The following is a 26,134-nucleotide window of genomic DNA, read 5'->3' on the forward strand; positions in this document are numbered from 1 at the left end:
GTCTTGAATCATTATTTACATTTTGCTCTATTTTTATGAATTGGTGTAGGATTTTTCGTATGTTGAGTTTTCACTTTATTACTGTTTAAAGTGCAGCATAAATACTTTAAATATTGCTTCTAAATTAAACCCGACTTCTTTCATGCTAAGCTACCAGACGGTTAAGCACAGGTTTATCTGGTGTGTGCTTGTGTTTCACCCAAACAGAAATTAGGACTGCTGCTGAAGAAGGGGTTCACCCCCCACAACCAGTAACTCAATGGACAATATTTGTGGAAAGTGTGAGTTTAGGACTCGTGTTAGGCAGTGCCATATAGTGTCTGTGTTACTCTAATAATTCCAGATAAATAATTTGGAACCATTTCGAGTACGAGTAAAAAATAATAATCCTTAATTGGCCTTCTTGCTTTTCCAACTTTCTTCTCATTCACTCTTGTGCATAAAACGTTTACTTACAAGGATGGAGTTTGAGCTTGCAAAATGGATGCCCCCTCTGTGGCGGAGGTCAAGGAGTTCAGCAAAGAGAGAAAACTTCCACTCAAGAGCAACACCAGAAAACTGGAGCTCCAAAAGACACTGAAGGCCGGTCTGTGCAAATGTCCAGAAGTCACTAGCTACAGCAATGGAAAGGAACAATAATATGGAACAGCAAGGAGAGGACCCGAGTGCAGATCCTGAAATGCAGCACACAGGTGATGTGGATGACAACCCTTGCATTAGAACTCCCTACCAGACCGGAGAGCAGTTTGTATTCACAAGGTTGTTCCTCAGAGGAGCTAGCAGACAGGAAGGCTGAAAGAGTTTAGGCTGCAAATGGTCAAGCTCAAGTTGGAAGCAAATAAGAGGAAGGCAGATGCTGAGAGCCTTGACGAGCGAAACTGGCCATGGTGGCAGAAGATAGAAAAATGTCCCAGAGGAGCCTCAAAGACCTGGCCCTAAGAGCTAGGCACGTGGAGCCCAGCAATGTTGGTGGCAGCATAACCGCAGTGCCATCTGGAGACAAAAGTGTCCACATTCCAAACGATCCAGTACTAAATATTAGCTACCTTGAAAGTACTTTCCAGATACAATTGGCAAAGCAATGATACAACTAAGAAAATGGAGACAAGGTAAAGGTGCAGTCTATGTAACAGCAGGAGTAAATGTTAGGCAAAGTAAAGGGGTCAGACTAAAGGTTGGACACAGATGGCATGCCGGATCAAAAATGTAAATTCCTTCGCCAAATAAATAGGAGCTTCATTTGTGTACTACAACGAAGTAAAGAAATAAGCATGCTTAAATAACCATGCAAGACATTTCCCTTCAACTTTGTTTATTGATGTACTGAACATGAAAAAATACAAAAGATCCAAAACACAAAAGAAAACATGTACAGTCTCTTAAATACCCAAAAAGATACATTCTATTCCAACAAATGTGAATAAAGTTGTACTGTACAATTTTAAATAAATAACCGCTTTACATTTTAAGTGCTCTGATCAACAGTGTAAAGTGAACCTCAATTTGCATGCCACCTCAATGCATTATATTGCAGTGCCAAGAGCAGCAGAGAAAACATAATATATTACACCAGGTATGACAATTTTGCATTATTAAAGTGTGTATCTTTTTTCCAAAAGATATGCCAACTTTTAGGATATACTTTAACTGCTAAAGAAATGAAGCATTTTTACTCCTCCCACTTTTTGGGTTTCCCAGTCAGTGAGGGTAGCATGAAAACTCACTTTATCACGTTCTTTCCACAATATCAGTACTGTACTATATTTAAAGTATATACTACAAACTGGAAAAATAAAGGAAAAACTCAAAACATCGGCAAAGTTCAACATACAACTAAATTACACAAAGACCATTATGTGCTCTAATGAAAAGCATATGAACATATTAGATTTTACAATAGGACAATATAGTTGCCAGTGCACCCTAGTGACGGGAATAAACCCTTCCAAGTTTTTAATTTATAAGATGGATGCAAATAAGAAAGCATTTGACAATGCCATTAGATATGAAAAAGACAAATTTATATTTCCCCAATAGTAAACAAAGGATCACAAAGTTAAATTTCAACAGCATACAAGTATTTGTGTTTGCTTTGTAAGAAAACACAAATGTAATGAACTTTGAAAAATCATATTTTATTCCCCACAAAGAAAATTGTAGCATCAATATAACAGTTAAATGTAGACTATATACAGACTAAACTATAATTAAAGTCAATTTGCAAACTTGATGCACTGTAATTCAAGTCCTCAGGACAGCAAAAATAAGCAGACATCTAAAACAAAAGTCTTAATGCTCTTCACAAATCAGAAAGAAATGAATACAAGAAACATTCAAAGTTTAAACATCACTCAGCATGTTAGGAAAAAAATATAGCTGAAAGTTTAATAAATGTAAGATATATTTACAATACACAAAGCTCAGGTGTTTGCCTGGAACGGAACTTCCAAAATACGTTCCAAAATATCCAACACGGGCGCTGCTTGGCAGGCCCTACAGTGCAAACTCACGTGTGCAACTTCATTTGTTTCTTCAACACAAAAACAATTCTTCAAACAATACTGCAAGTACATCACTAAACACCATGAGCTCAATCTGAAGGGAATTCTTTAGGAAGAACAGATTTTATCCCCCATCTCTTGGTAATTTAATTTGCTTGCCTGCTCTTATTTCATATTGTTTTATATTTTATAATTTTATTCCAAAATCACAAATTAATGTGAGCTGGTCATCACATAATAACCAGAACAATCCGACACTTCACTGATGATTGCACAAATGGAACCAACGGTGCCCACTGATTCTACTTCCATACAAAGATCTCAAAAGCATTTTCAAAATCGGAACTCCCTCGAAAGCCAACCATTTTGGAAATTTCCCAGCAAGTTTTAAAAGCTCACAAGGCGTTATATGAAGTAGATTTCTCAAAGTATTCAAGTGAAAATATTTGTTCCAGGATCAGTAAAAAGTATCTTCAAATTTTTTTCTTTTTCTTTTTTATAAAAATAGATGTTTTTTTGTTTAAACCCACATCAAAGAGGTTCTCTCTTTGGTAAGGTACTACTGCTTTATGAAAATTTCTCCAGTATTCTAACAACGCAATTCTATATTCACCTCCCAACTTACAATTATAAAACAAATATAGATATAACAATATAAATAAATGTAAACTCCAAAACAAACTGGTTCTTACATATGTTACAGCAATGCATAATAACAAAAACATTTGAACTCAGGAAAAATAAGATGCATACACAAACTGAAGAATTACAATACAAAGCCTCAATATTTACTCACAAGTTCAAGGCAATTATGAAAACACAAAAGGTGTGTAGCAGAAACATTTTAAAAGGTTCACCTTCTCAAAAGAAGGTAATCGACTTAAGTGGCAGGCGGAACCCCTGCCATTTGTCCATAGTTCAAAGAAAAAAAGCTTTTGAAGTAGTTTTAATTCAAATACTAGTAATAAAAAAATCTCACATACTCTTAGGATGCTAAATAATTATTTGACCCCTCTCCATCTCAACACTGAATTACAAAGGCATTCAAATATGTATAAAGTTTCTCTTAATTGGGCCTTTGTTCAATAGTTTTTATACTGTATACAAATAGACTGAGGAGAAACCATTAGGCTTTGTGCGTTTTGCTTGTTTTAAAGGAGACTTGCAATACCCGGTCCCCCAAGCGGTATCCATTAAGGCTGGCAATAGCCATGGCTGCCTCATCGTAGTTTGTCATCGTCACAAATCCAAATCCTTTGCATTTGTTGGTGTTAAAGTCTCTAATGACCTTCACATTGGTGACTGCTCCAAACGGTCCAAACATCTGCCACAGGATGCTCTCGTCTGCATCAGGTGCCAAGTTGTATACAAAAATGCACCATCCCGTTCCTGCATGCCCAGGGATGTTAATGCCAGCCAAACTCGTCATGCCATCAATGGTCATCGGAGAGAACCTACTAAGCAAACAAAGACAATGTAAGCATAAAAGCAATGTTGAACATGAAACCTTTTGGTAATAATGTACTCTGCAATTTGGAAAAACCTGTCTAGGCATTATCAATTATATGCTTATACAGTATTAACATCAAGCCTTGGATCAGTAAAGGAATTTAAACATTTTAGAAAGGAGGAATAATTTAGGTCAGGAAGTATTACTATAAACTGCTAAGAGTTAGTAGTTAAAGATCCGAATATCAACCGGGACACTGGGGGAGCTTCAACGATTAATCTACATTCTTTGACACAGCGATGCAGGCATAGGCTAAGGAGTTGAGGGACAACTCACAGAGGAGGATATATGTTTTTTTCCCCCTGAATAAAGCTAAAGGCTGGGCCTGCCAGGATTTTGTGCATTATGAAAACAGTAAAATCGAAACGGGCAGTTAGAGCCAGTGACAATATTTTATGTAGCTTCACCGTAGCTGCTTATTTTACAGATGTACTTGGGAGTCCTGTAAACATGAGACGTCAAAGGAACAGTAGTTCCATAGAAAAGATACATTAGCATAGGCTCCTGTTGATTAAGGTGCACATAACGTTTACCAGCTCCATTTAGTCTTTCATTAGTAGGATATAAAAGATTATCCTTCACATTTTTGCCTATTAGCTTGGCTGGAGGAGGTTTATATTTGAACTGAATGGTTCCCGAAAAAACATTTGAAATAAGCAGGCATTATCGCAGAAGTTACTTACCTTCGGTAACAATATATCTGTAAGAAACAGTAGTTTGTGTTAGATTCCTTACCTTAGAATATCCTCAGGCGTCAGACTGGATCCAGAAAGTTTTCGTCACAGTACCCTTGCGCGTCGGTAAGAGTCATCTGCGGCTCCGCGTCCGTCGTGATCGCTGGGATGACGTTGTCGGCATACTTAGATGCCACCCTCCGCGCTGACGTCAGTTCTGTACATAGCCAAAAATGTGTTCCACCTGCCGGCGTATACCGTTTTTGTGGAGGGCTGCCTGGCTGCCAGAATCACGTCTCAGACTTCAGGAGGCCAGTCAAATGGCCTTAACTGCCGCCGCTCAATCTCTACGAATGTAGGTGGAGACTGGACAGGTTCGGATGGAGGACCATCCCCTGCTGCTGTGACAGTAGGTCCTCCTGAAGAGGCAGACGAATCGGGGGATCTGCGCAGAGTCCAGAACCGCTCTGATGAAAAGGAGCTTCTGAGAGGGGCATAGGTGTGACTTTGGCACGTTGATGGAGAACCCCAGCGAGTGCAGGTGGTCGGCCGTAGTCTGGAGGTGGGAAACGACTGTCTGGGGCGAGCTCACCTTCAACAACCAGTCATCGAGATAGGGGGAAGACTGATCTCGATGACCTGTCCTGCCGGCCCACCGGCGCTACCTGTGGTTAACGGTAGGCCACCAGCACTTTCAGTTTACTGTGCTCCCCTTTGGCCTCACCAGTGCCCCTCAGGTGTTCACGAAAGTGATGGCGATGGTCGCAGCTCAACTGAAAGTGCTGGTGGCCTACCGTTAACCACAGGTAGCGCCGGTGGGCCGGCAGGACAGGTATGTGGAAATACGCATCCTGCAAGTCCAACGCTACCATCCAGTCTCCAGGGTCTAAGGCAGCCAAGACCCGAGCCAAAGTCAGCATCTTGAGCTTCTCCATACAGAGGAAGCCGTTGACGCGCCGGAGGTCCAAGATAGGACGTAGGCCTCCTTTGCCCTTCTTGGGTACCAGAAAGTAGTGGGAGTAGCAACCACGTCCTACTTCTGGCCCAGGAGTGGGCTCGATGGCCCCCTTGGCCAAGAGGGCATTAACTTCCTCCTGCAGAAGTTGCAAGTGATCCCCCAACATGCGGTGGTACTGCGGTGGCATGGCTGGAGGGGTCGCCTTCGAGGGAAGGGAGTAGCCCCTACGGACAATTTGCAGCACCCACCTGTCTGACGTGATGGAACGCCAGTGGAGGAGGTGATGGCGGACCCTGCCCCCCACTGGTGTCGAATGGGCCTGAAAGTTCGGACTAGGAAGGCTTTGAGGCAGATGCTGAAGGTTTGCATGTGGAATGACCTTGCCATTTTCCCCGGTCACCGCCACAGCAGTTACCACGTCCGCGAACACGTTGAGGCTGGTTCTGCGGCCTGTGGCTGTACGAACGTGTGGGGGCGCCCCTTCCTTGGCCACGAAAGGGGCGAAAAGCAGAAGTCTGCTGGCACTGGCCCGACAGGCCCAAGGACTTGGCCGTAGCCCTGGAGTCCTTGAAACGCTCAAGCGCACTGTCTGCTTTGTCGCTAAAAAGGCGACGGCCATCAAAGGGCATGTCCATGAGCGTGGCCTGGACATCCCACGAGAAATTGGCAGACCTCAGCCAGGCGTGGCGACGGATGGCCACCATTGTGGAAATCGCTCTGCCTAGCGAGTCCGTGGTATCAAGTCCACATCTGATTGAGTAGTGTGCTGCATCCCGCCCCTCGGCAAGTGCCTGGGAGAGCTGTGCCTGGGTCTCCTCCGGACACTGGGGCAGCACGTCCGCAACTGTATCCCACAAGGAGTGGGTGTAAAGGCCCAAAAGACAAGCGGTGTTGATAGACCGCAACCCAAAACTCAATGAGGAGAACAGTTTCTTTCCAAACTGATCAAACCTTTTGGATTCCCATCTGGAGGAGCGGTCGGGAATGCGGTCTGGGATGTAGAGGCCTGGATCACCAGGGTCTCAGGGGTGGGGTGAACGGGCAGAAAGTGGGGGTCGCCTGGAGCCAGGTGGTGGGGTTGGGCCACGTTCCGATCCACAGGGGGCACTGTGGAGGGCTTGGACCAGGTGCCCATCAGAACGTCCATGCGGGCTTCATTAAACGGCAGCATAGGCTCCGAAGAGCTTACTGGCGGCTGAAGCACCTCGGTGAGGAGATTCGTCCTCACGGCCACCGCAGGGAGCTCAAGAGCCAAGGCCTTGGCTGCCCTGCGCAACACCACACCATAAGTGGCACTCTCCTCCGTAGCCACGGAGGGAGGAGAGATGAATCCAGCGTCAGGCAATGTGCCAGACCACTGGCCTCCCCCCCAACTCATCTGCCCAGTCCTGACTTAACTGGCACTGTTGTGCCAGAGGGTCCTCAGACCCCTCCCAGTCCTCCCCTTCATCCGTGTCCTGATAAACGGGCAAAAGTGACAGAGCCGGGTCATAGGTGAATTGCTCACCCACCGATGCGTGACATACTCCGCCGAGCGGCGACGTTCGAAGACGGCGCCAGGAGTGACACCAATGGGGTCGGCGCCGGAGTCGTAAGGGCTGGATCCCCCTGGGCCCTGCGGCATCGGGACCAAAGTCGACGACATCGCCGAAACCGCCAGCCCGCTTAGGCCCGGAGTCGGGTCTGCGGGGCCCGAAGGCTCGCCGGCAGGCCTGAACGGAGGGAAGTGAGTCCGCACGGCCACTAGGAAGTCACAGATCTCCTCCGGAGTTGCATGCAGTCAAGGGACCGGACGGTATGGGACCAGATGCGGCGCCCGCGGCTCCGACGGAGCCGCGCGGGTGGTGTCACCCGAACAGTCAGCCGCGTCGTGCGACCGGCGAGGGGAGTCAGAAGAGCGATGACGCCTCTTTGACGTCTTCTTCCTCGACTTACCGGAGGACTTCGAGCCCGACAAGTGGTGGTGACTCTACTTCCGCGACCGGTCCCTCGACTTCCTCCTCGACCGGGACCTCGAGCAGCGCGGAACCGACTGCCGGATCTCGAGCAGCTTATGGGACCGCTCCTGCCTAGCTTTCGAGGTTAAGGCCCGGCAGTCTGGGCACGACTTGTCGTCGTGGTCGACCCCAAGGCAGTAGAGACAACGGCGGTGGGGGGCGGTCACCGACATCAGGCGGTGACAGGCGTCGCACGGCTTGAATCTGGGATTCCCTACCGGCACCAGGTGTCGATATCGACTCAAAAAGAATAGCCAAAAATAGGCCAAAAAGTTAGTCAAAAATCACTTGGGTAACTGCTTTTCCCGGATCTGCGCTTGCTGGCGTGGAAAAGAGAAGAATTGATGTCAGCATGCGAGGGCGGCGTGCAAGTACTCCGATGATGCCATCCCAGCGATCACGACACAGACATCGGACGTGGAGCCGCAGACAACGCCTACCGACGCGCAAGGGTACTGCGGACGAAAACTTTCCGGATCCAGTCTGATGCCTGGGGATATTCTAAGGTAAGGAATCTAACACTAACCTGTTTCTTTCAGATATTAAGTGTACTGTCAACTTTACAAGCTAAATGGCTACTAAAGGGCTGCAGTATTTAAGACTACATTGATATGGTAAAGAAAAGTTAGCATAATGGAGTAAACAATGAGTTATCTGCCATTTTGATGTGCCAGTCAAGTGTGAAAATAGTGGCCTTATTTTTCAACTCAAATTTGGAAAAAAATATATACAGAGCACTTTATGCCACGATTTCATAAACACCAACGGAAAACCACTTCAATAAATACCGCTAAGTCACAAAAGAACAAAAGTTACTTACCTGTAAACTGTGGTTCTCCAGTATAGGTGTCTTTTCATAGATTCACATGCTTGAATATTCCCCGTAGTCGAAGTGGGAGTCCCACTGTACATAATATAGCAATATCATAACCATAGTATAGGTAAGAAAAAAACATAGAGTAGCATTGAAACAGAGCTTAATGGATATAAAGACTTGTCACTTTATTAACATATCCAGGTCATTGTAGATAGTCCAAACCCCAGCCAATTGGGCGTTAGCTACCTCTAGAATGTTCTCCTCAGAGGCTCAGGCCCTCAGATTTTCATAGCACAAGAGTGACATAAGAGTCAAGTAGGAGAGGGGAGCCTCTGAGGGGAGGAGGGTGGGTCGCATGTGAATCTATGAAAGGCACCAATACTGGAGAACCACAGTTTACAGGTAAGTAACTTTTGTTCTTCTCCAGTATCGAGTTGTCTTTCATAGATTCACATGCTTGAATAAGAGTAGTTCGCAGTGATACCAAAACTATGCAAGGTAAACCATAAATAATCGTAAAACACAGAACGATCAACAAAACACCAGCATAGAAAAAACGGTTACCTTGTATACACGAGGAGGGAGGCAACAGAGGCTCACCTTATTTAAAGAGATTCCGTAGGGCCGCTTGCCCAACAGCTGTATCAGCGTTGTCAGTAGCTTCTAGACAGTAGTGCTTGGTAAAGGTATGTCTGCTGGACCATGTTGCTGCTCTGCAGGTGTGCTGTAGAGGTACACCAGCAAACCGCTCAGTAGAAGAGGAAACTGTACTGGTAGAATGCGCTCGTACAGTTGCAGCAAGTGGTCTCCCAGCTTGCTGATGGCAAAAAGCAATTGCAGTAGATATCCAGCGTGCAATCGTCTGTTTGCTGACTGGATGCTCCTTTAGTATCCATCTGTTGGCTACAAAAAGTTGATCATTCAGGATCCTTCAACGATATGGTCAAGGTCACCTCCCAGATGAAAACAGCTCTGTCATGGTGGACCCTCGAAACAAATGAATCGGCAGGCTTTCCATTTCTGGTGGACACCCCACGTTTCAAACTCACATCAGACGCGTCCCTCGAAGGGTGGGGTGCGCATCTTCAGGGCCTCAGTCAAACGAAGGTGGGATACCCGCCAAAGGAACTGGCACATCAACCTTCTGGAGTCATTGGCCATATTTCTGGCGCTAAAGGCTTTTTGCACCATCATTCAGAGAGCTTTGGTGTTGATCCGGACAGACAAGAGGTGGCGAAGTGTGGCTCACTGGTTAGAGGAGGCTGACCCTGAAGCAGAGGTCAGACCCGGGACCAGGGTTCAATTCCCGACGCGGCAGGGTCTTGAGCCCAAATATCCACGGACTCGATAATTCTCGTTTCGGTGCCTACTCGAATCACGGGTTCACACTCTGCAGCTCTGGGCATTAGCTTGCTTAATCTCCACTACGGCCCCCCTGCGGCGGGATGCCTGGCTTTCACCTTGGGGATGCCCAGTACGGGTATCTCACAGGGAAAAAAGCCAGGACGGGTTCCCAAGGCAAGCGCCGAGATGCCTCCGGGTAATCGAGCGCTATATAAGAACGCATAATAATAATAATAATAATAATAACAACACAACATGCATGCACTATATAAACAAACAAGGGGGCACAAGGTCTATTTTGCTATTCCTTCAGGCTCAACAAATCAGGGATTGGGCAATCAGCATCAAATCACTCTGACATGTTCATCCATGAACATCCAACATTCTAGCGGACTCTGAGCAGGTCAACCTCATCCAACCGCAAGTGGGAATTTCATCAACCCACACTATCATATCTTTCGGTTATGGGGCCCCCCCTAATCTGGATCTGTTCGTAACCAATCTGAACGGCAAATGCACATTCTACGCAAGTTTGCTTCCACAACCGGAGTTGTGCTGGAATGCTTTTTTTATGAACTGGTCAAAAATATATGCCTATGCTTTTCCGCCGATTCCTCTGGTCCCCAAGGTGCTTCGGAAAATGAGGGAGCCTTGCCACATTTTTCTAATAGTTCCCAGGTTGCCTCAACAAATCTGGTTTACGAAACTCCTGCTCCTGTCGCAGTGCGACCCGATTCTGATCCGCCCAATTCCGGATCTTCTTACAATGGATCAGGGACAGGTGTGTCATCCCGATCCGGCATATATTCGTTTAGCCTCCACTGTGAAAACCTACAAACTCAAATGGAAATGGTTCCGTCTTTGGTGTGAAACTGCTAACATACACCCCACTCATTCAATACCAGACCAACGTTTGTCTTTCTTTTTACATCTAGCAAAATCAGGCATTTCGCATGCTACCCGTAAAGTTTTCTGGCGGCAATTTCAAGATTTTAGCAGGATGGCAACACCTCGCTTTACTCCTCCAGAGTAATTCAACAGTGATGTTCCCCAATTCGTCGCTCCTTGGCATTTAAACATTGTATTGACAACTCATGAAAGCCCCATTTGAGCCAATCCATAAGGTCGATCTCAAATTCTTTTCTTGGAAGACTTCGCTGCTGTTGGCTCTCACTTATTCTCGTTGAGTCAGTGACATTCAGGCGTTTACTACAAAATCGCCTTTTTTGCAATTCACCAAAGACTGTTTTGCTCCGCACCAATCCAGCCTTTATCCCTAAAGTGCCATCTGATTTCCATCTTAATGAGCCGGTCATTTGAAAGACTTTTTTCCCTAATCCTAAAACAGCAGCGGAAAAGGCATTACCTTCATTAAATGTCGAGAGATGTCTGAAATTGTATCTTGAAAGAACGGCTACTATGTTTAAGACACTTGAGTCCATTGCTTGTCGAGTTCCTCCTGGATCGGTCTCATTTTCAGGCAGCAGTGAGGGCTTAGGGGAATGCAAGAGGACAACATCCCCAGCAAAGATTTCACCTGCCAAACGGAAACAGACTTTCTGACCGGAGGGAGTTTGCTAGGTTGCAAAGTCATTGACGCCTTTCGAGGGACACAAAGGCTTTTGCCACTGTGGTGTCTATTATGGCCCCCAAGAATGTCCTGAGTTGAGCGGGAACAAATTGAGACTTTGAGGTTGAAAGTAAGGCCCAGAGACTGGAAGAGGGACCTGCAAAGTAGAGTGTGATGGGATGCCAGTTCGAAAGACTGTGCCTTTAGAGGACAGTCATTGAGATAGGGAAATATCTGTACGGCTTGTAGACGAAGCTAGGCTGCCACCAGTGCCAGGACCTTGGTAAACACCAGGGGCGCAGAACGGAGGCCAAATGGAAAGACCTTGAATTTGAAATCTCTCCCAGCCACTCTGAATCTGAGGAATTTTCTGTGCCTGGGAAGAATTGGGTCATGAAAATAGGCATGTTGAAGGTCCAGTGTGGTCATGTATTCGTTCTGGAATAGTAAAGGAAGCACCTCCTGAAGAGAACATTCGAAAGGTTTGCTTTTTGAGGTATTTGTTTAGAGAGCGCAAGTCCAGAATAGGGCGCCATTCTCCCGACTTTCTGTATAAGGAAGAACCTTGAATAGAAACCTCTGCCCCTTTGTAGCTTCGGAACCACTTAGATAGCGCCTTTACTCAACAAGATTGTGAGTTGACCCAAAAGTTCCTTCAGATGGGCAGGATGAGGACCTCTGGGCGGAGAATTGGGAAGGATTTTTACAAACTCTAAAGTGTGCCCCCTGTGCACAATATCTGTAACCCATCGATCTGTAGTAATTTCTGACCATCTGGAGTAGAAATGGGAGATTCGACCTCCAACCTTGGTGTGAGTGGAAGGTAAGGAGGGTGGCAGATGGAAAAAGTCATTGTTTCCTGGATGAATCTCTGCCTTCATAAGAGGATTTTCCTCTGTACTGCTTGTAAGAGGCAGCTGGCAATTGTCTGTACAACTATTGATTCTGGGAGAAGTAACGTTGTCGATTTTGAAAAGAGTTGTACTGCTGGTACTGATTGGAACCTCCCCGAAAGGAAGAGGAGGAGCCACGACCCCGCGCACTCCGAAAGGGCTGCTTTTTAAATTGAAGAGTGCCGAGGGCACAAGCAGAGTCTGTGTCCTTCTTGATTGTCTGAAGGGCATCATCAATGTGTTGGTCGAACAGTAATTCACCGTCATAAGGCATGTCCAATATTTTCGACTGTACCTCTGGACGGAAAGAAGTGGCTTTTAACCAGCCCTGCCGCCGGAGGACTGACGCTCCTGCCAGTAGACGAAAGCCAGTGAGAGATACATCAACAGCACAATCAATAATCTCAGAGGAAATCCTTTCCCCTTCTTGAAGAATTTTCAGCGCTTTTGCCTTAGAAGGTTCTGGTATCAAATCTACGAGGGAAGAAATGTCCGACCACATTTGTCGATCCTAACGGCCAAGGATAGCCAAAGAATTGGCCGCTCGGACTGTAGTTGCCGCCATAGTTGAGAACATTTTGTCAATAGCATCAAGGCGTCATCCCTCGTGGTCTGGAGGAGCCCCGATAGCGGAGACAAAGGATTTTGGGCACGACGTTGTGCTGCCTGAGTGATAATGGAATCAGGTTTCGGCTGTGCAATAGGACAAGAAGGTGAATTGGCAGGGGCCTTGTACTTCGTGGCCGGACAGCAGGAATGGAATTAGGGTTCTGCATTATCTTGAGACCCTCTTGCCAAATAGAATCTATGATTGGAATAGAGCCTACTTCTTTCTGTGGCTGATCTTCAAAGTCATACAAGAAAAAATCCTCATCTCTAGTAACCAAGGGAGGTGAAATCTTTTTGCCGCTCTTTCCATAAGGACATGGAATCCGCCGATGTCCACCGGTGGAGAATCAGGAGGAGTTGGAGCGGAGGCAGATGGTGTTTGAATCTGATAATTGTCCCATTCAGTGAGGGGGGATCTATCATCCAGCTCACCCTCTTCACTGTCATCATCCTCATCTTCAATGACATGTGGCGTGTCCTGGCTTTGGAACCTTGACGCCGATGCAGACTTTGGGGGAAGCAGCTCTGCAGTGAGTGGAGGTGGAAGAGGTGTTTGTGGTTCAGGAGAGGTCTGGACTGAGGTTGGAAAACGACGGTAATAGTAATCCAGTATAAATTGGAGATTGGAAATAAGAGACATGGGCATTTGGGCCATGGGAAGTTCTGGTGCTGGTTACCCGGCATGCTCTGAATAATCCTCATAGTCCTGTCATCAAAATCTTGGCATTTGATTAGAAGCTCAGAGGGACTGCAAACAGCCCGAAACCGGTCATCATCCTCCGAATCACCCTCACCAGCGTCAGAAGAAAGCAGCTCTGCTGAGCGATGAGGAGTTGATTGGGTTAGTAACAAGGTATCCAAAGAAGACTGTCGGCATTGAGGAGAGAACCTTAGACTTCAATGGAACGAAATCCATGGATGCAGCCGCAAATGTTGTAGACGAGAGATGTTGCTGAAGAGTCACCGCCAACGAAACCACTGCCGGCGAAGCCACAGTCGACATAGTTGAACCTTTCGCTGACGAAGTGTGCATCGACGAATGCTGCTTCTGTTTAGTAGATGCTGTTGAAGTCAAAGGCACCGTAGACGACAGAGGCCTCACCTTCACAGACACCAACGTTGATGTCACCGACAGGATCATGGCCGGCATCATAGACTAGTTGAAGTCGTCGTAGTAGAAGCCTGGACAGAAGTCATAGTCGACGGAGGGACGACGACGCGCTCGTGGACAAAATAGCCGTTTTTTTAAGGTAATAACTGCTCGGATAGAGTCTTGGACACCTGAGAGTCAGATCTCGGGGGCGTAGAGTATGAAGATAGACTGAGGGGCTGGAAGCACCCCTTTTGAAGATGAAGGCAGGTCTGTGGACTTAAAATGATGTTTCTTCACCACCTTAACTTAAGGAGAAACCTTCTCCGACCCACTGCCTCTCTTCAAAGATGAAGCAGTCCGGACAGAGGACACACTTTCCACATCGGAGAGGGGGTTATCTATAGTCTTTAACTTCTGTAGCCACAGAAGGAGACGCCCCTGTCTGTCTTTCAAGGTCTTTTGAGAGAGTCCTGCAAAATTTACAATCCTTTACCTGATGCTCAGGATAGAGGCAATAAATGCACGTTTTATGAGGATCCTCAGGATGAAGTTTTTGTTTTCCACATGTTCCACAGGGTCTGCAGAGGGACTACTTAGTAGACATGGCAAAATAGACCTTTTTGAAGACAAAAGGGAAAAAACTGCGCAGAGCTCAGGGACACTCCCTTCACAAGACGTGCGGTAGAAAATTGGACGGCCTGAGCCTCTGAGAAGAACATTCTAAGGGTGCTAACGCCTGATTGGCTGGAGTTTGGACTATTGGACAGCCTGAGCCTCTGAGAAGAACATTCTAAGGGCGCTAATGCCTGATTGGCTGGAGTTTGGACTATTTACAATGACCTGGATATGTTAATAAAGTGACAAGACCTATCTATTAAGCTCTATTTTTCGATGCTACTCTACGTTTTTTTATTACCTATGCTATGGTTATGTTATTGCTTATTGCTATGTTCTGTATTGTAGGACTCCCATTTCGACGACTGGGAATATTCAAGCATGTGAATCTATGAAAGACTCCTCAATACTGGAGAACTGCAGTTATAGGAAAGAAACTCATTTCTTATCCAGGTAAGAAGAGAATAGCACTAGAGATCCATCTAGATATGCTCTGCTTTGTAAGGGGAAAGGATTTCCTGGGTAAGCTGTAGGCCACAACGAGCTGGTTAGACTTGCGGAAGGATTTTGTTTTGTCTGGGTAAAAATTTAAGGCAGCATTCCAAGTCCAAAGAATGCAGAGCTTGTTCAGCTGTCTTTAAGACAATCGGTTCATTAAGGGGAAAGTCCGATGGGACTTTAGGTATAAATTTCGGGTTGGTACGTAGGATCACCCGGTCGTTCGTTCCTGAATTGAAGAAATGGTTCATGTGTTGTGAAAGCCTGAAGATCACCCACTCTTCTTGTGGATGCAAGGGCTAATAAACGTGCAGTCTTCCAAGAGAGAAATTTTAAGTCTGCTCTATGTATCGGCTCAAATGGGTATTTCATAAGTTGAGTAAGTACCATGTTGAGTTGCTATTTTGGAGGTGGAGACTTTACAGAGGGAAAGTTCTGAATAGACCTTTGAGAAACTGTTTAATCAGTCTATTTGACCACAAAGAACCACTTTTGGAATATCTTCGAAAACTGGAGATTGCAGCCAAGTGAACTTTGATGGAAGCGTGAGCGAGATCTGAATTCACCAGATGGAGAAGATATGGCAAGATGTCCTCCGGAGCGGATTTGAGGGGATGCACTTTAGTAGACCCACACCAGACACAGAATCTTTTCCATTTGAAAGAATAAGGTCTGTTGGTACTGTCTGCTCTCGCACGAGACAAAATCTCCCGGCACTCTTGAGGAATGTTTAGGTCTCGAAATTCCTGGAACTCAGGAGCCAAGCGGATAATCTCAGAGAGCCCGAATCCAGGTGCTGAACTTGTCCCTCGTTCATCGTGAGAAGGGAGGGAAACAGTTTCAAAGGAATTGGAGGCAGTAGGACAGGTGGGATGAAGTTCCGTGTACCAATGTTGGCAAGGCCATGTTGGAGCTATTAGGATTAGTTTGCAAGGTTCTGCTTTTTTAAATTTTTTAGAAAGCTGGGAAGAGGAGGAATCATTGGAAAAGCGTAGGCAAATACGCCGGACCATGCTATTGAAAACGCATTCTCCAGAGATCCCTGTTGGGGATGCCACCTTGTGAAGTGTTGGCATTTGGCGTTGTCCTTTGTGGCAAATAGGTCCAACGTTGGTTCGCCCCACTGAGAAGATTATGTTGAGTGTATCTTGGTTCAACGCCCACTCATGGCAGGTTGTCCGTTATCTGCTTAACTAATCTGCTATTATATTGTCCTTCCCCGGAAAGTATTCCGCTCTCAACTAGATTCCATGTTTGATTGCCCAGTTCCAAATTTGTTGAGATTCTTGGGAGAGGAAGAGAGATCGATTTCCTTCTTGTTTGTTTAGATAGTGCATTGTCCATCCTGATGAGCACAAATGAATCTTGTTTCCTGGGAAGGAAAGCCTGAAGGGCTAGAAAGACCGCCCTCAGTTCCAAGAGGTTTATGTGTAGACTATGCTGGGAAGATGGCTACTTCCCGATGATCTGAGGCTCCTGAAGGAAAGCTCCCCAACCTTCCAGAGAAGTATCTGGTCGAAGGAAAGGTAAGCCTTCAGATAGATGGCTAAGATGGAGTCACTTATTTTGTCAAACGATCCGTCCACCTGAATCCATTGAGCGTTCAAAGCTTCTTGAAGAAGACGCCTGTTTATGCGGCGATAGTGAATTAGAAGAATACAAGACGACAGCATTCCCACATTATTCCCAGAAGGGATTTGTATAGGAGAATGGAAAGGCTTTCTTGGCTGTAGGACTGACCTGTCTGGATTTAATGTGAGACCCAATTTGTTGAAAAGCCGTAGACAGGCTTTGGAAGACTTCTTCGTAGCATTGAGAGGGTGCTTTGACGAGCCAGTCGTCGAGATAAGGGAAAACCTGGTGATGATGATGTCTGAGATATGCAACTACTGGAGCAAGGCATTTTGTAAAAATGCGTGGGGCCGACTTGAGTCCGAAAGGTAACACTCATAAATGTTAATGCCTGCCGGCCACAGCAAGCCTTAGAAACTTCTTGTGCTTCTTATGGATAGGTATATGGAAATCGACACCTTGGAGGTCCAAGGATACCATGTAGTCGTTTGCATTGAGAAGCTGCAAGAATTCTTGAATGGTGAGCATGCGGAATAATGGTTTCTTCAGGAATTTGTTTAGATTTCGTAAATTTAAAAATTGGCCTCCATTTCTTTTCTTTCTTGCACACTAAAAAGAAATGGGAATATATATTTTTTTGTTTTTGATGAGAAGGAACCCACTCTATTGCTCCCTTTTGGAACATGGATGTTATTTCCAACTGTAAAAGGTGCAAATGTTTGTGAGCTAGAGGTTGAGGAGTTGTGCAGGGGTAGCTGTATAAATTCTAGGCAATGGCCAAATTGTACTAGTTGTAGGATCCAGCAATCTGCTGTGATTTGTTTCCAATTTTGAAGGTAATGGGATATTTTCCCCCCTACTTTGGAGGGAGGTGAAGAAATTTTAACTGACAGAAGAGATGTCATTGACATTGGGCAGAATCTTTTTGTCGCCCAGCCTTTCCTCGAAAGGAAGATTTATTGTAGGCAGTCGCTGGCTGTTGTCTCTGGGCAAACTGCATCCTGTATTGCGGGCTAGAGGAGGTAGAGGAAGGATACGAATACTGCTGGTTACCTCCTCTGTAGGAAGATTGACTTTTACCTGTGCACCATGAAAAGTGGTTCTTCTATACTGGAGGGTACCCAAGGCTTTGGTCGTATCAGTATATTTTTTGATTCCCAGAAGGGCTTAATCGATGTGCTTCCCAAAAAACTATTGACCATCATAAGGCAGATCAAGAATCTTGGTCTGGACTTGAAACCTGAATGTTGTGGCCTTAAGCCATCCTTGGCTTCTTAGGACCGGCAGTTCTAGCTAGCTGACGGAAACCAGTGGATGTGATGTCCATTGCGCAGTCCATAATTCCTGAAGCGGAGCGTTCGCCCTACAGTAATACCCTCCTTGCCTCCTCCTTGATGTCTTGTGGGAGATCATTGAGGTAAGGAGCAATGTCTGACCACATTTAACTGTTGTAGCGTCCCAGTAATGCTAAAGAATTGGATGCCCTAACCGTCAACGCAGACATGGTAGAAAAACTTTCCTATGTTGTCTAGCCTTCTACCCTCCTTATCTGGGGGTGCTGACAGTGGAGCCAATGGATTTTTTGAACTGCGTTGTGCTGCCTGAGTAATCACAGAATCAGGTCTGGGGTGACCTATAAGACGGGCAGGAGCGTTGTCAGGAGCTTTGTAATTTTTGTCGAGACTTGGTAAGACTGGAGGAACTGTAGCAGGGTTTCTCATTATTTTAATGCTCCGATCTCAGATATAGTCTATAATAGGCATAGACCTGACAGATTTCTTAAAAGGTTCCTTGAAATCGTAGAGGAAATAGTCTTGTTGGTGAGATGGCATTGGAAGTTCAAAACGCCTGGCTGCTCTTTCTAAAAGAATAGGGAATCCTCCAAATCCTCTGGAATCTACCTGAGGTGGAGATGGTGACGCTGATGGAGGGATAATATAGAAGGGAAGACACGCCAAAGCTCACAAGGCGGTCCTCATGGCATGAAAACAGTTGGCCTCTGGAAACATTGTTTTAAGCATTTAACTGGTTTTAAGGTTACCCTGCTAACGAACCTGTGTTGAATTTGAAACTGCTTTAAAAAATTTAATTGCATTTTTTTTAAAAATTGTATTGCACTCGTTAAAAAATTGACCTGTTCCTCGCCGATAGCACCCTCCCAGGTCTCAGCACTTACACTCTGCTAACGTGGTCTAGTGCTCAGTGGGAGAACAGATGCTGCAACGCAGAGCTGATTAGTTGGTGGGCGGAAGGGAATAGCTCAATAGCCACGCTGAAGCTGAGGCGAAGCGGAGGCACAGCGGGCCAAAGGTGCGCCTTAGGCAAGCCTGTCCGTGCCCGATCTAGGCCAGGGGCCAAAACCCTGGTCAATCGCAGATTTACTTAATTCAATTTATGGTTTAGAATTCCGAAGAATTCCACATAAAATACATAATTAAAACACAATTCCATACACCAAAAAATTCAATTAAAATTACAAATTCTCATTTTCATTTAAAAATGCATGAGCTTTGGGTAATAAAGTTGCCGTATATGGATTATTACCAATTTTTGCTGATTGTTTAAGCTAATTCTCTTCCAAAAGCATTCATTAAAAGAGAAAAAAAATTATATTCACTAAACTATACTCTGCGGTGGTCAACTTAATCACAAAGCAGATGGTCTTTCAACATAAACATGCTTATTTCAGATACAGCACACTATAGATTATCGGAGAAACCTAATTAAGTAAGGTACACAGAAAAATTCATATAAAGTTATAATCTAAAAATAAATATCAAACACACGACATTTGAAAAGATGTACATGTTTGGATGTAAACATAAGAGCCTAAACTTAGGGGCTGAAGTCAGAAACAAGCATTTGCAATGCAATAGGTCTCGCATTAGGAAAGTTTGAGCTATTGGTAGGGTAAATGACAAATATTTTATTTATGTTTTGTTTTTGAAAATAGTGAAATTAATAGCTTTGTCATTTACAATGCCAATAGTTATAATTTTTGGAAATGAGACACCTATAGCATTTGTGATGCAATATGTGTTGTATTTACGTGACTTACATGTATTGATATTACAAATAACAATGGCTTTTAATTTTTTTAAATAATTAATACTTAAATAAAAGTTATTGTAATTTCTAATGGCAATAGCTTAAAAGTTTTGGAAATAACTTTTGTGAAGATTATGTTCAGTATATTTTATTGTGAGGAAAATCCAAGAACAGAAGTGATTAATTAGCATCTTTTTGTTATATTTGTAATAAAGCTTGTAACATTGAGAGAACATATTTGAACCAGTTGTTGTTGAATGGATGCACATAATGATGCTGTGGTGGCGCTGAGTGATGTGATGGCGAATGAGTGATGCTGTGGCGTTCAGTGAATCTGTGGTAGCGCATAGTGATGTTGTGGTGCCCCTGAGTGATGCTGTGGTGGTGCTGAGTGATGCTGTTGCTATGCTATATTTTGCTATCCTATGTTTTGTTTGCTATCCTATGTTTTGTTTTGTTATGCTATGCTATGTTTTGTTGTGTTTGGTGTGCTATGCTATGTTTTGCTATGCTTTTATATGTTTTGTTTTGCTATGCTTTTATATGTTTTGTTTTGCTATGCTTTTATATGTTTTGTTGTGTTTTGTTAAGCTATGCTATGTTTTGTTGTGTATTGCTATGTTTTGTTATGCTATGTGTTGTGTTTTGTTATGCTATGTTGTGTTTTGTTATGCTATCCTATGCTATGCTTTGTTTTGCTATGCTATTTTTAGATTTGCTATCCTATGCTTTGTTTAGTTATGCTATGCTATGTTGTGTTTTGTTATGCTATGCTGTGTTTTGCTATGCTATGCTTTTTATGCTATGTTTTGTTATGCTATGCTATGTTATGCTATGTTTTGTTATGTTATGCTATATTTTGTTAATCTATTCTATGTTTTGTTGTGTTTTGGTATGCTATGCTTTGCGATGTTATGTTTTGTTATGTATGCTATGTTTTGTTGTGTTTTGTTATGCTAAGCTATTTTTTGTTGTGTTTTGCTATGTTTTGTTATGCTATGTTTTGTTATGCTATGTTTTGTTATGCTATGTTTTGTTATGCTATGTTTTGTTATGTTGTTTTGTTATGTTGTTTTGTTATGTTGTTTTGTTATGCTATGTTTTGTTGTGTTTTGTTATGCTATGTTTTGTTACACTATGCTGTGTTTTGCCATGCTTTATGTTATGCTATGGTATGGTTTGTTTAGTTATGTTTTGTTATGCTATGCTATGTTTTGTTGTGTTGTGTTTTGTTATGCTATGCTTTGTTGTGTTTTGCTATGCTATGTTTTGCTATCCTATGCTTTGTTTTGTTATGCTATGATTTGTTTTCCTATCCTATGCTTTTTTTGTTATGCTATGCTATGCTGTGTTTTGTTATGCTATGCTATGTTTTGTTATGCTATGCTGGTGAGGGTGTGTGAGTGAGGGGGTGTGAGGGTGGGTGAAGGGGTGTGAGGGTGAGGGTGTGGGGGTGTGAGAGTGAGGGGGTGAGGGTGAGGGGGTGTGAGGGTGTGGGTGTGTGTGGGTGAAGGTGTGTGAGGGAGGGTGGTCTCCCTGATGCCTCCCACTTCTCACATGTGAGGTCCTGTTTTGATCTCATAAACCTTTTTACGGATGTTGTACGAATCACAAACATAACATTTCTCTGCAAAATGTCTGCTATAGACGCACACATCACTCACATTTAAAAAAAAGCATTGGCATAGCCAATAGGTCTCGCTTTTGGGACCTTATAAGTATTTAGCTATGCAGCACAATATCCTTGGTGCAATAACATCAACTGTTGCATGGCTTAAAACGTCTAAGGTCCCAAAGACGAAATCTATTGACTATGCCAATGCTTGTTTTGTTTGTTACTTGACATGTTTTATTAAAACTCTGCTGTTATATTTTTACGGGGAAGGTTTATTCCCTGTTGTAAATGGTGGAAAATGTGTTCAATAAAGGCGTTTATAACAAAAAAAGAAACTAAGAAGTCTGGCAGGCTGCTCTTCAGTACAAGTGCAATGTTACTTTTTATTCGGTGTCAGTAGTTGATAGGCAGGAGACATTCATGTTTCATTCAAGGTTATGTGGCTGTAAAATAAGCCTTGTTTAAAGCAACTGGAATGTGAAAGTGCTAGTCTCCGAATTAAAGGGCAATTTGTGTAGATTGAGGTCGAGCACATGGAAGACTGAGGAAAATGGGTAGAACGAGTTAGACAGAGAGGGGAGGAGTGTAGGTAGACATGGATTACTTGGTGTGTATGATAGGGGAGAACACAGGGGAGCAAAGGGTATGCCCTCAAGAAAAATATACAACAACAAAAATAAAGGAAATATTCCTCTGTAAACTTTCTGGCTGGTCAAAATGCACAATTTTCTGAGTGAAATTCTGTATCTTATTTTGACCTCTGTTGTTGGCTCTTTGAACATGCATTCGAACGTACAATGCAGAAAACGCCAGAGTGACATCTTTCCCACAGGGCAACTTTTGTCTGTGTTGGACACCTCTTTCTGTCAGTGGCTGAGACATGACTGGCTGTGTATCAGTCTTAAACATTGAGAGCAGGTGAGTGGTGTTCCGTTCACGAACATTTCACCTTATTTAATGGCGGAGGGACGAGAGAGGATGTCCTGTCTCCCCTCCTCTGCCTTAAACACTCCACTCTCCGAATAAAATTTCTTGCTATCCTCAATGTAAATATATCTCCCAGTCTGGTCTCTCCTCCTGGCCTTCCTTCTGCCTCCCCTCACCCCTCCACTTCATCATACCCTCAACACTTTTCTCCTCCTCTTATGTAAGTGCAAATCTGCTCCAACGCCATCACAATATGGCCCAGATATACTAAATATGTGCGCTGACACAGACTGATGCAAAGTAACACACTGGTCTTTAATTTCCAGTTCAAAAAGCATTTTGCACTTGGAAGTTGTCCATCTTCCAGCACAAACACTTCATTAAAGTGCATGCTACACTTTGCGTCAAGGGACTGTTTCCTGGCTGTTAGCTTTACTTGGCAAGATCACCACAAACGCCCGTAGGTTTTAATACAAAGCCTCATCTACCGATATAGCCAGAATATCTCAAATCCTAAGGCCTCCTTGAAGCAGGCGCTAGCAAGCATGAATGTTTTCATTCCTCAAGCAAAACAATGCATTGCCTGTATCCTAAAAGAGACAGAACATATCATGGGAATCGTCAACCCACTGCTTTCACAGCTACAGCAGAGGGGGGGTTAGTGATGGGCCTCTTCTGTCTGCTGCTCGGCAGACAACGGCTCACATTTAATGTGAAAGGGTGGGAGGGGCGAGGGTCGATGGATGGATGGAATAAGTGGTGGGTGGGGCATGGAATGAATGGTGAATGGATTGGATGGTGGATGAATGCATGGATGAGTGAAAAGATGGATATAAGGATGGTTGAATTAAAGGGAGGCAGGATGGATGGAGGAGTGAAAGGGTGGATGGATGAGTGTAAGGGTGAATGGATGAATGAATGGATGAGTAAAAGGATGTATGGATGGATGGATGGATGTATGGATGGAATGATGGATGGATGGATGGATGTAATAGTGGATGGGTGGAATGTATGGTGGATGGATAGATTGGATGGTGAATGTATAAGTGAAAGGGTTGATATTCGGATGAATGAGTGGAAGGGAGGGAAGGAAGATGGATGGAGGAGTGAAAGGGTGAATGGGTGGATAGATGGATGAGTGAAAGGGTGAATGGATAAATGAGTAAAAGGGTGAGTGTATGGGTGGAATGGTGGATGGATGGATGGAGTGAATGGTGGATGGAATGAATGGTGGATGGATGGATGAATGGAGTGATTTAATGGATTGAAAGGATGATGGATGGATGGGCGGATGAGTGAAAGGGAAGGAGGATGGATGGAGGAGTGAAAGGGTGAATGGATGAATTAGTGGATGGATAGGCAGATGGATGGATCAAGTGAAAGTATGGTTGGACGGAGTAAAGGGTTGGATGGATGGATAAGTGAAAGAATGGATGACTGAGTGAAAGGGAGGATGGATAGATGGATGGATTGGATTGTAGGTGGATGGATAGGTTAGGCTATGGATAGGCATACTAATGGACGGAATGGTGACAGACTAAATGATGTAAGGAAGATTGAATAGAAGACAAAATGAAAATGTGAAATGGAAGATAGCAGGTGGATGGAAAAATGAAAGGATGAATTGATAGATGTGTGGCTGGTAGAAACAAGCAAGCTCTTCTGGGGAGGGTCGCAAGAACTTGCTTCACCTATTTGGTGCCATTTTAGCTTTGATTCCAAGTGGGGGGTATTTTAATTTATCGGCTACTCTCTTGGAACACATCCAGTGTATGTCTGTCTTGACACAGGAATTTGTACAAGTAGGGTATTCTTTCAATAGCAATCCCGTGCTAAACACCACTTCGTGGCTGTGCATTGTACAAGGCAGCCTTTAAGTGCAAAAGCACAAGGGAAAACAGCAGCAACAGGCCAATTTTAGAAGATATGTCTCTGTGCTGTGTTTTCTCGCTAGGTTGCTGCAATGCTTGGTGTAAAAAAACAGTGTCTCTATGTGCAACCGAAGAGCAGCAGTGCAGCAGTTCCCCAGTATCTGCGCAATTTTTGATACCTGACCATGGGGTGAATGAATGTTAAGATTTCCCCAAGAAGAATTATTATATTGTCGAACAGCATGCCACATATTTGCTTTCACTGTATTTACCAATTTATCATTTTGCCAACAACGAGAGCCGAGCATCATTACATTACAAACTTGATAAAAAATGCATAAATAACTAAATAAATAAATACCGCAAATCACCGCCGTCACTCTGCCGGCCTGCGACCAGGAAGTCAGGCAGGCCGGCGCGACAACCGGAAACAGGCAGTAGGAGGGCGGGAGCCTACCCCGCCTCCCAAGGAAGAGCCGCGATTGGTTGCAGCAGCGGAGCAGGCAGGAGCCTACCCTGCGCCCCGGTGCCGAAGAATGGAGGAAGAGTCCTGCTGCCGGTGAGTGGGGCTTCGCTTTGTGGCTGGCCTGCGAGGGCGGGGGGGAGGGAGGGGGGGGCATGTGTGGGCGCGCGCGTGGCGGCGGGCTGTGTATGTGTGTGAGCGTGCGTGTGTCTTGGAGTCTGTGTGTATGCGTGTGTGACTGTGGGGGAGGAGGAGGGGGTTGCCTGTCTGGGTGCCTGCGTGTCTGTGTAAGTGTAAGTGCGTGTGCGCGTGTATGCAGTGTGTGTATGTGCGCATGCGTGAGTGAGTGTTTGCGCAAGGGAATGTGGACAGGAGAGGGGCACGGCGCCGTGCGCGTTCACGAGGTGAAAACTGAGCTACTCTGCGCTCGTGCACCCTTTCCTGTCCACATTCCCGAAAACGGGCGACATAAGGTCTTTCGCTGACGCGAGACCTAAAAAGTGCAAGTGCGCTGTGCATCTTCTTTTGGAAAAGCTATCCCAATTAATACTAGCAGCAAAAAAGTTTTTATAAGGTGCGCAATAAAGTGCTAATGCTCTAAGCATCCTCTATGGAACACTCTATACCAACAATTAACTAGCAGCAAAAAATATCTTATAAAGTGCACGTAAGAACTTGAGCAAGACGACTAACGCGTCGAAAAAACAGTGCAAGTGCTCTGTGCAATTTTTTGGGAAAGTATTTCCCAACCACCCCTAGTACCAGGGTACTTTTATAAAATACGCAATAAAGTGCAAGCGCAGATTTACTCAGCACCAGAATTACAGACCTTAGCCGCCGGGAGCTGTACTCTAGGCGGGAATGAGTAGATACGCTGAGAGCTGTAAAAATCCTTAGAAACAATTGAGTGGGCGGACTCATGACCCCACGTCCAGCACTCCATAAACACTCTGGACCCGGCAATCCACCAGGACTGAAGGTGGCAGCTCTCCACATGCGCTCTTGACAGAAGCATCGCCTTGAAGTCTTTTCACTCCCCCAAGATGGAGGCAGACATCTTGGCGCTTACAGTAACCTGGCTAGGCGACACCTCAGTCCCAGATCTCATTGCAGCCCTCCCAGGGGACTTTGACACCCTTTGGCATAACAAACAAGAAAAGACGAGAGGAGGGGGTGTGGCAATTTTTTTAAATATTCGGCTAATGGTAGCTAAGATAGTAGCAGAGGACATTGAAAATGCAGACATACTAGGGGGTTCAAATCTCATTTAAATCCTCCTGCCTCTTACTCTCGGTAGCATATTGTCCCCCGCGGTCAACCACTAGTTTCAAAGATCTTTTCACAGATATTATTACTGATCTCTGCTCACGGTACCAACGACTCCTAGTGGTTGGTGACTTCAACTATCACCGGGTTGAAGTACAGAGAGAGCCGCTTGTCAACCAATTTGAGACCGCGATGAGCTCGATGGGGCTCCATCAATTGGTTGACGGCCCCACCCACACCAAGAATCACATCCTGGACCTTGCAACCATGGGCCAATCTAACAGATATTAGCC

At 44.7% G+C, this 26,134-nt stretch overlaps 1 protein-coding gene across 6 annotated transcripts in view; it reads right to left on the minus strand.

Moving 5' to 3' along the window:
* Positions 1–1,301: 1,301 nt before the first annotated feature.
* ELAVL2 (ELAV like RNA binding protein 2) overlaps positions 1,302–26,134 on the minus strand; it is a 657,021-nt gene continuing 632,188 nt past the window's right edge. For 4 of the 6 annotated variants that reach the window (XM_078676701.1, XM_078676702.1, XM_078676700.1 and 1 more), the window contains one exon: positions 1,302–3,958. In XM_078676701.1, the coding sequence (XP_078532827.1) occupies positions 3,628–3,958 (331 nt within the window). In that variant the 3' untranslated portion in view covers positions 1,302–3,627. The remainder of the gene's footprint in view (positions 3,959–26,134) is intronic. The other 2 variants (XM_078676704.1, XM_078676703.1) reach the window with 1 other exon arrangement.

This window comes from Lissotriton helveticus, chromosome 2_1 (genome assembly GCF_964261635.1).
Source record: "Lissotriton helveticus chromosome 2_1, aLisHel1.1, whole genome shotgun sequence".
Taxonomy (NCBI): domain Eukaryota; kingdom Metazoa; phylum Chordata; class Amphibia; order Caudata; family Salamandridae; genus Lissotriton; species Lissotriton helveticus.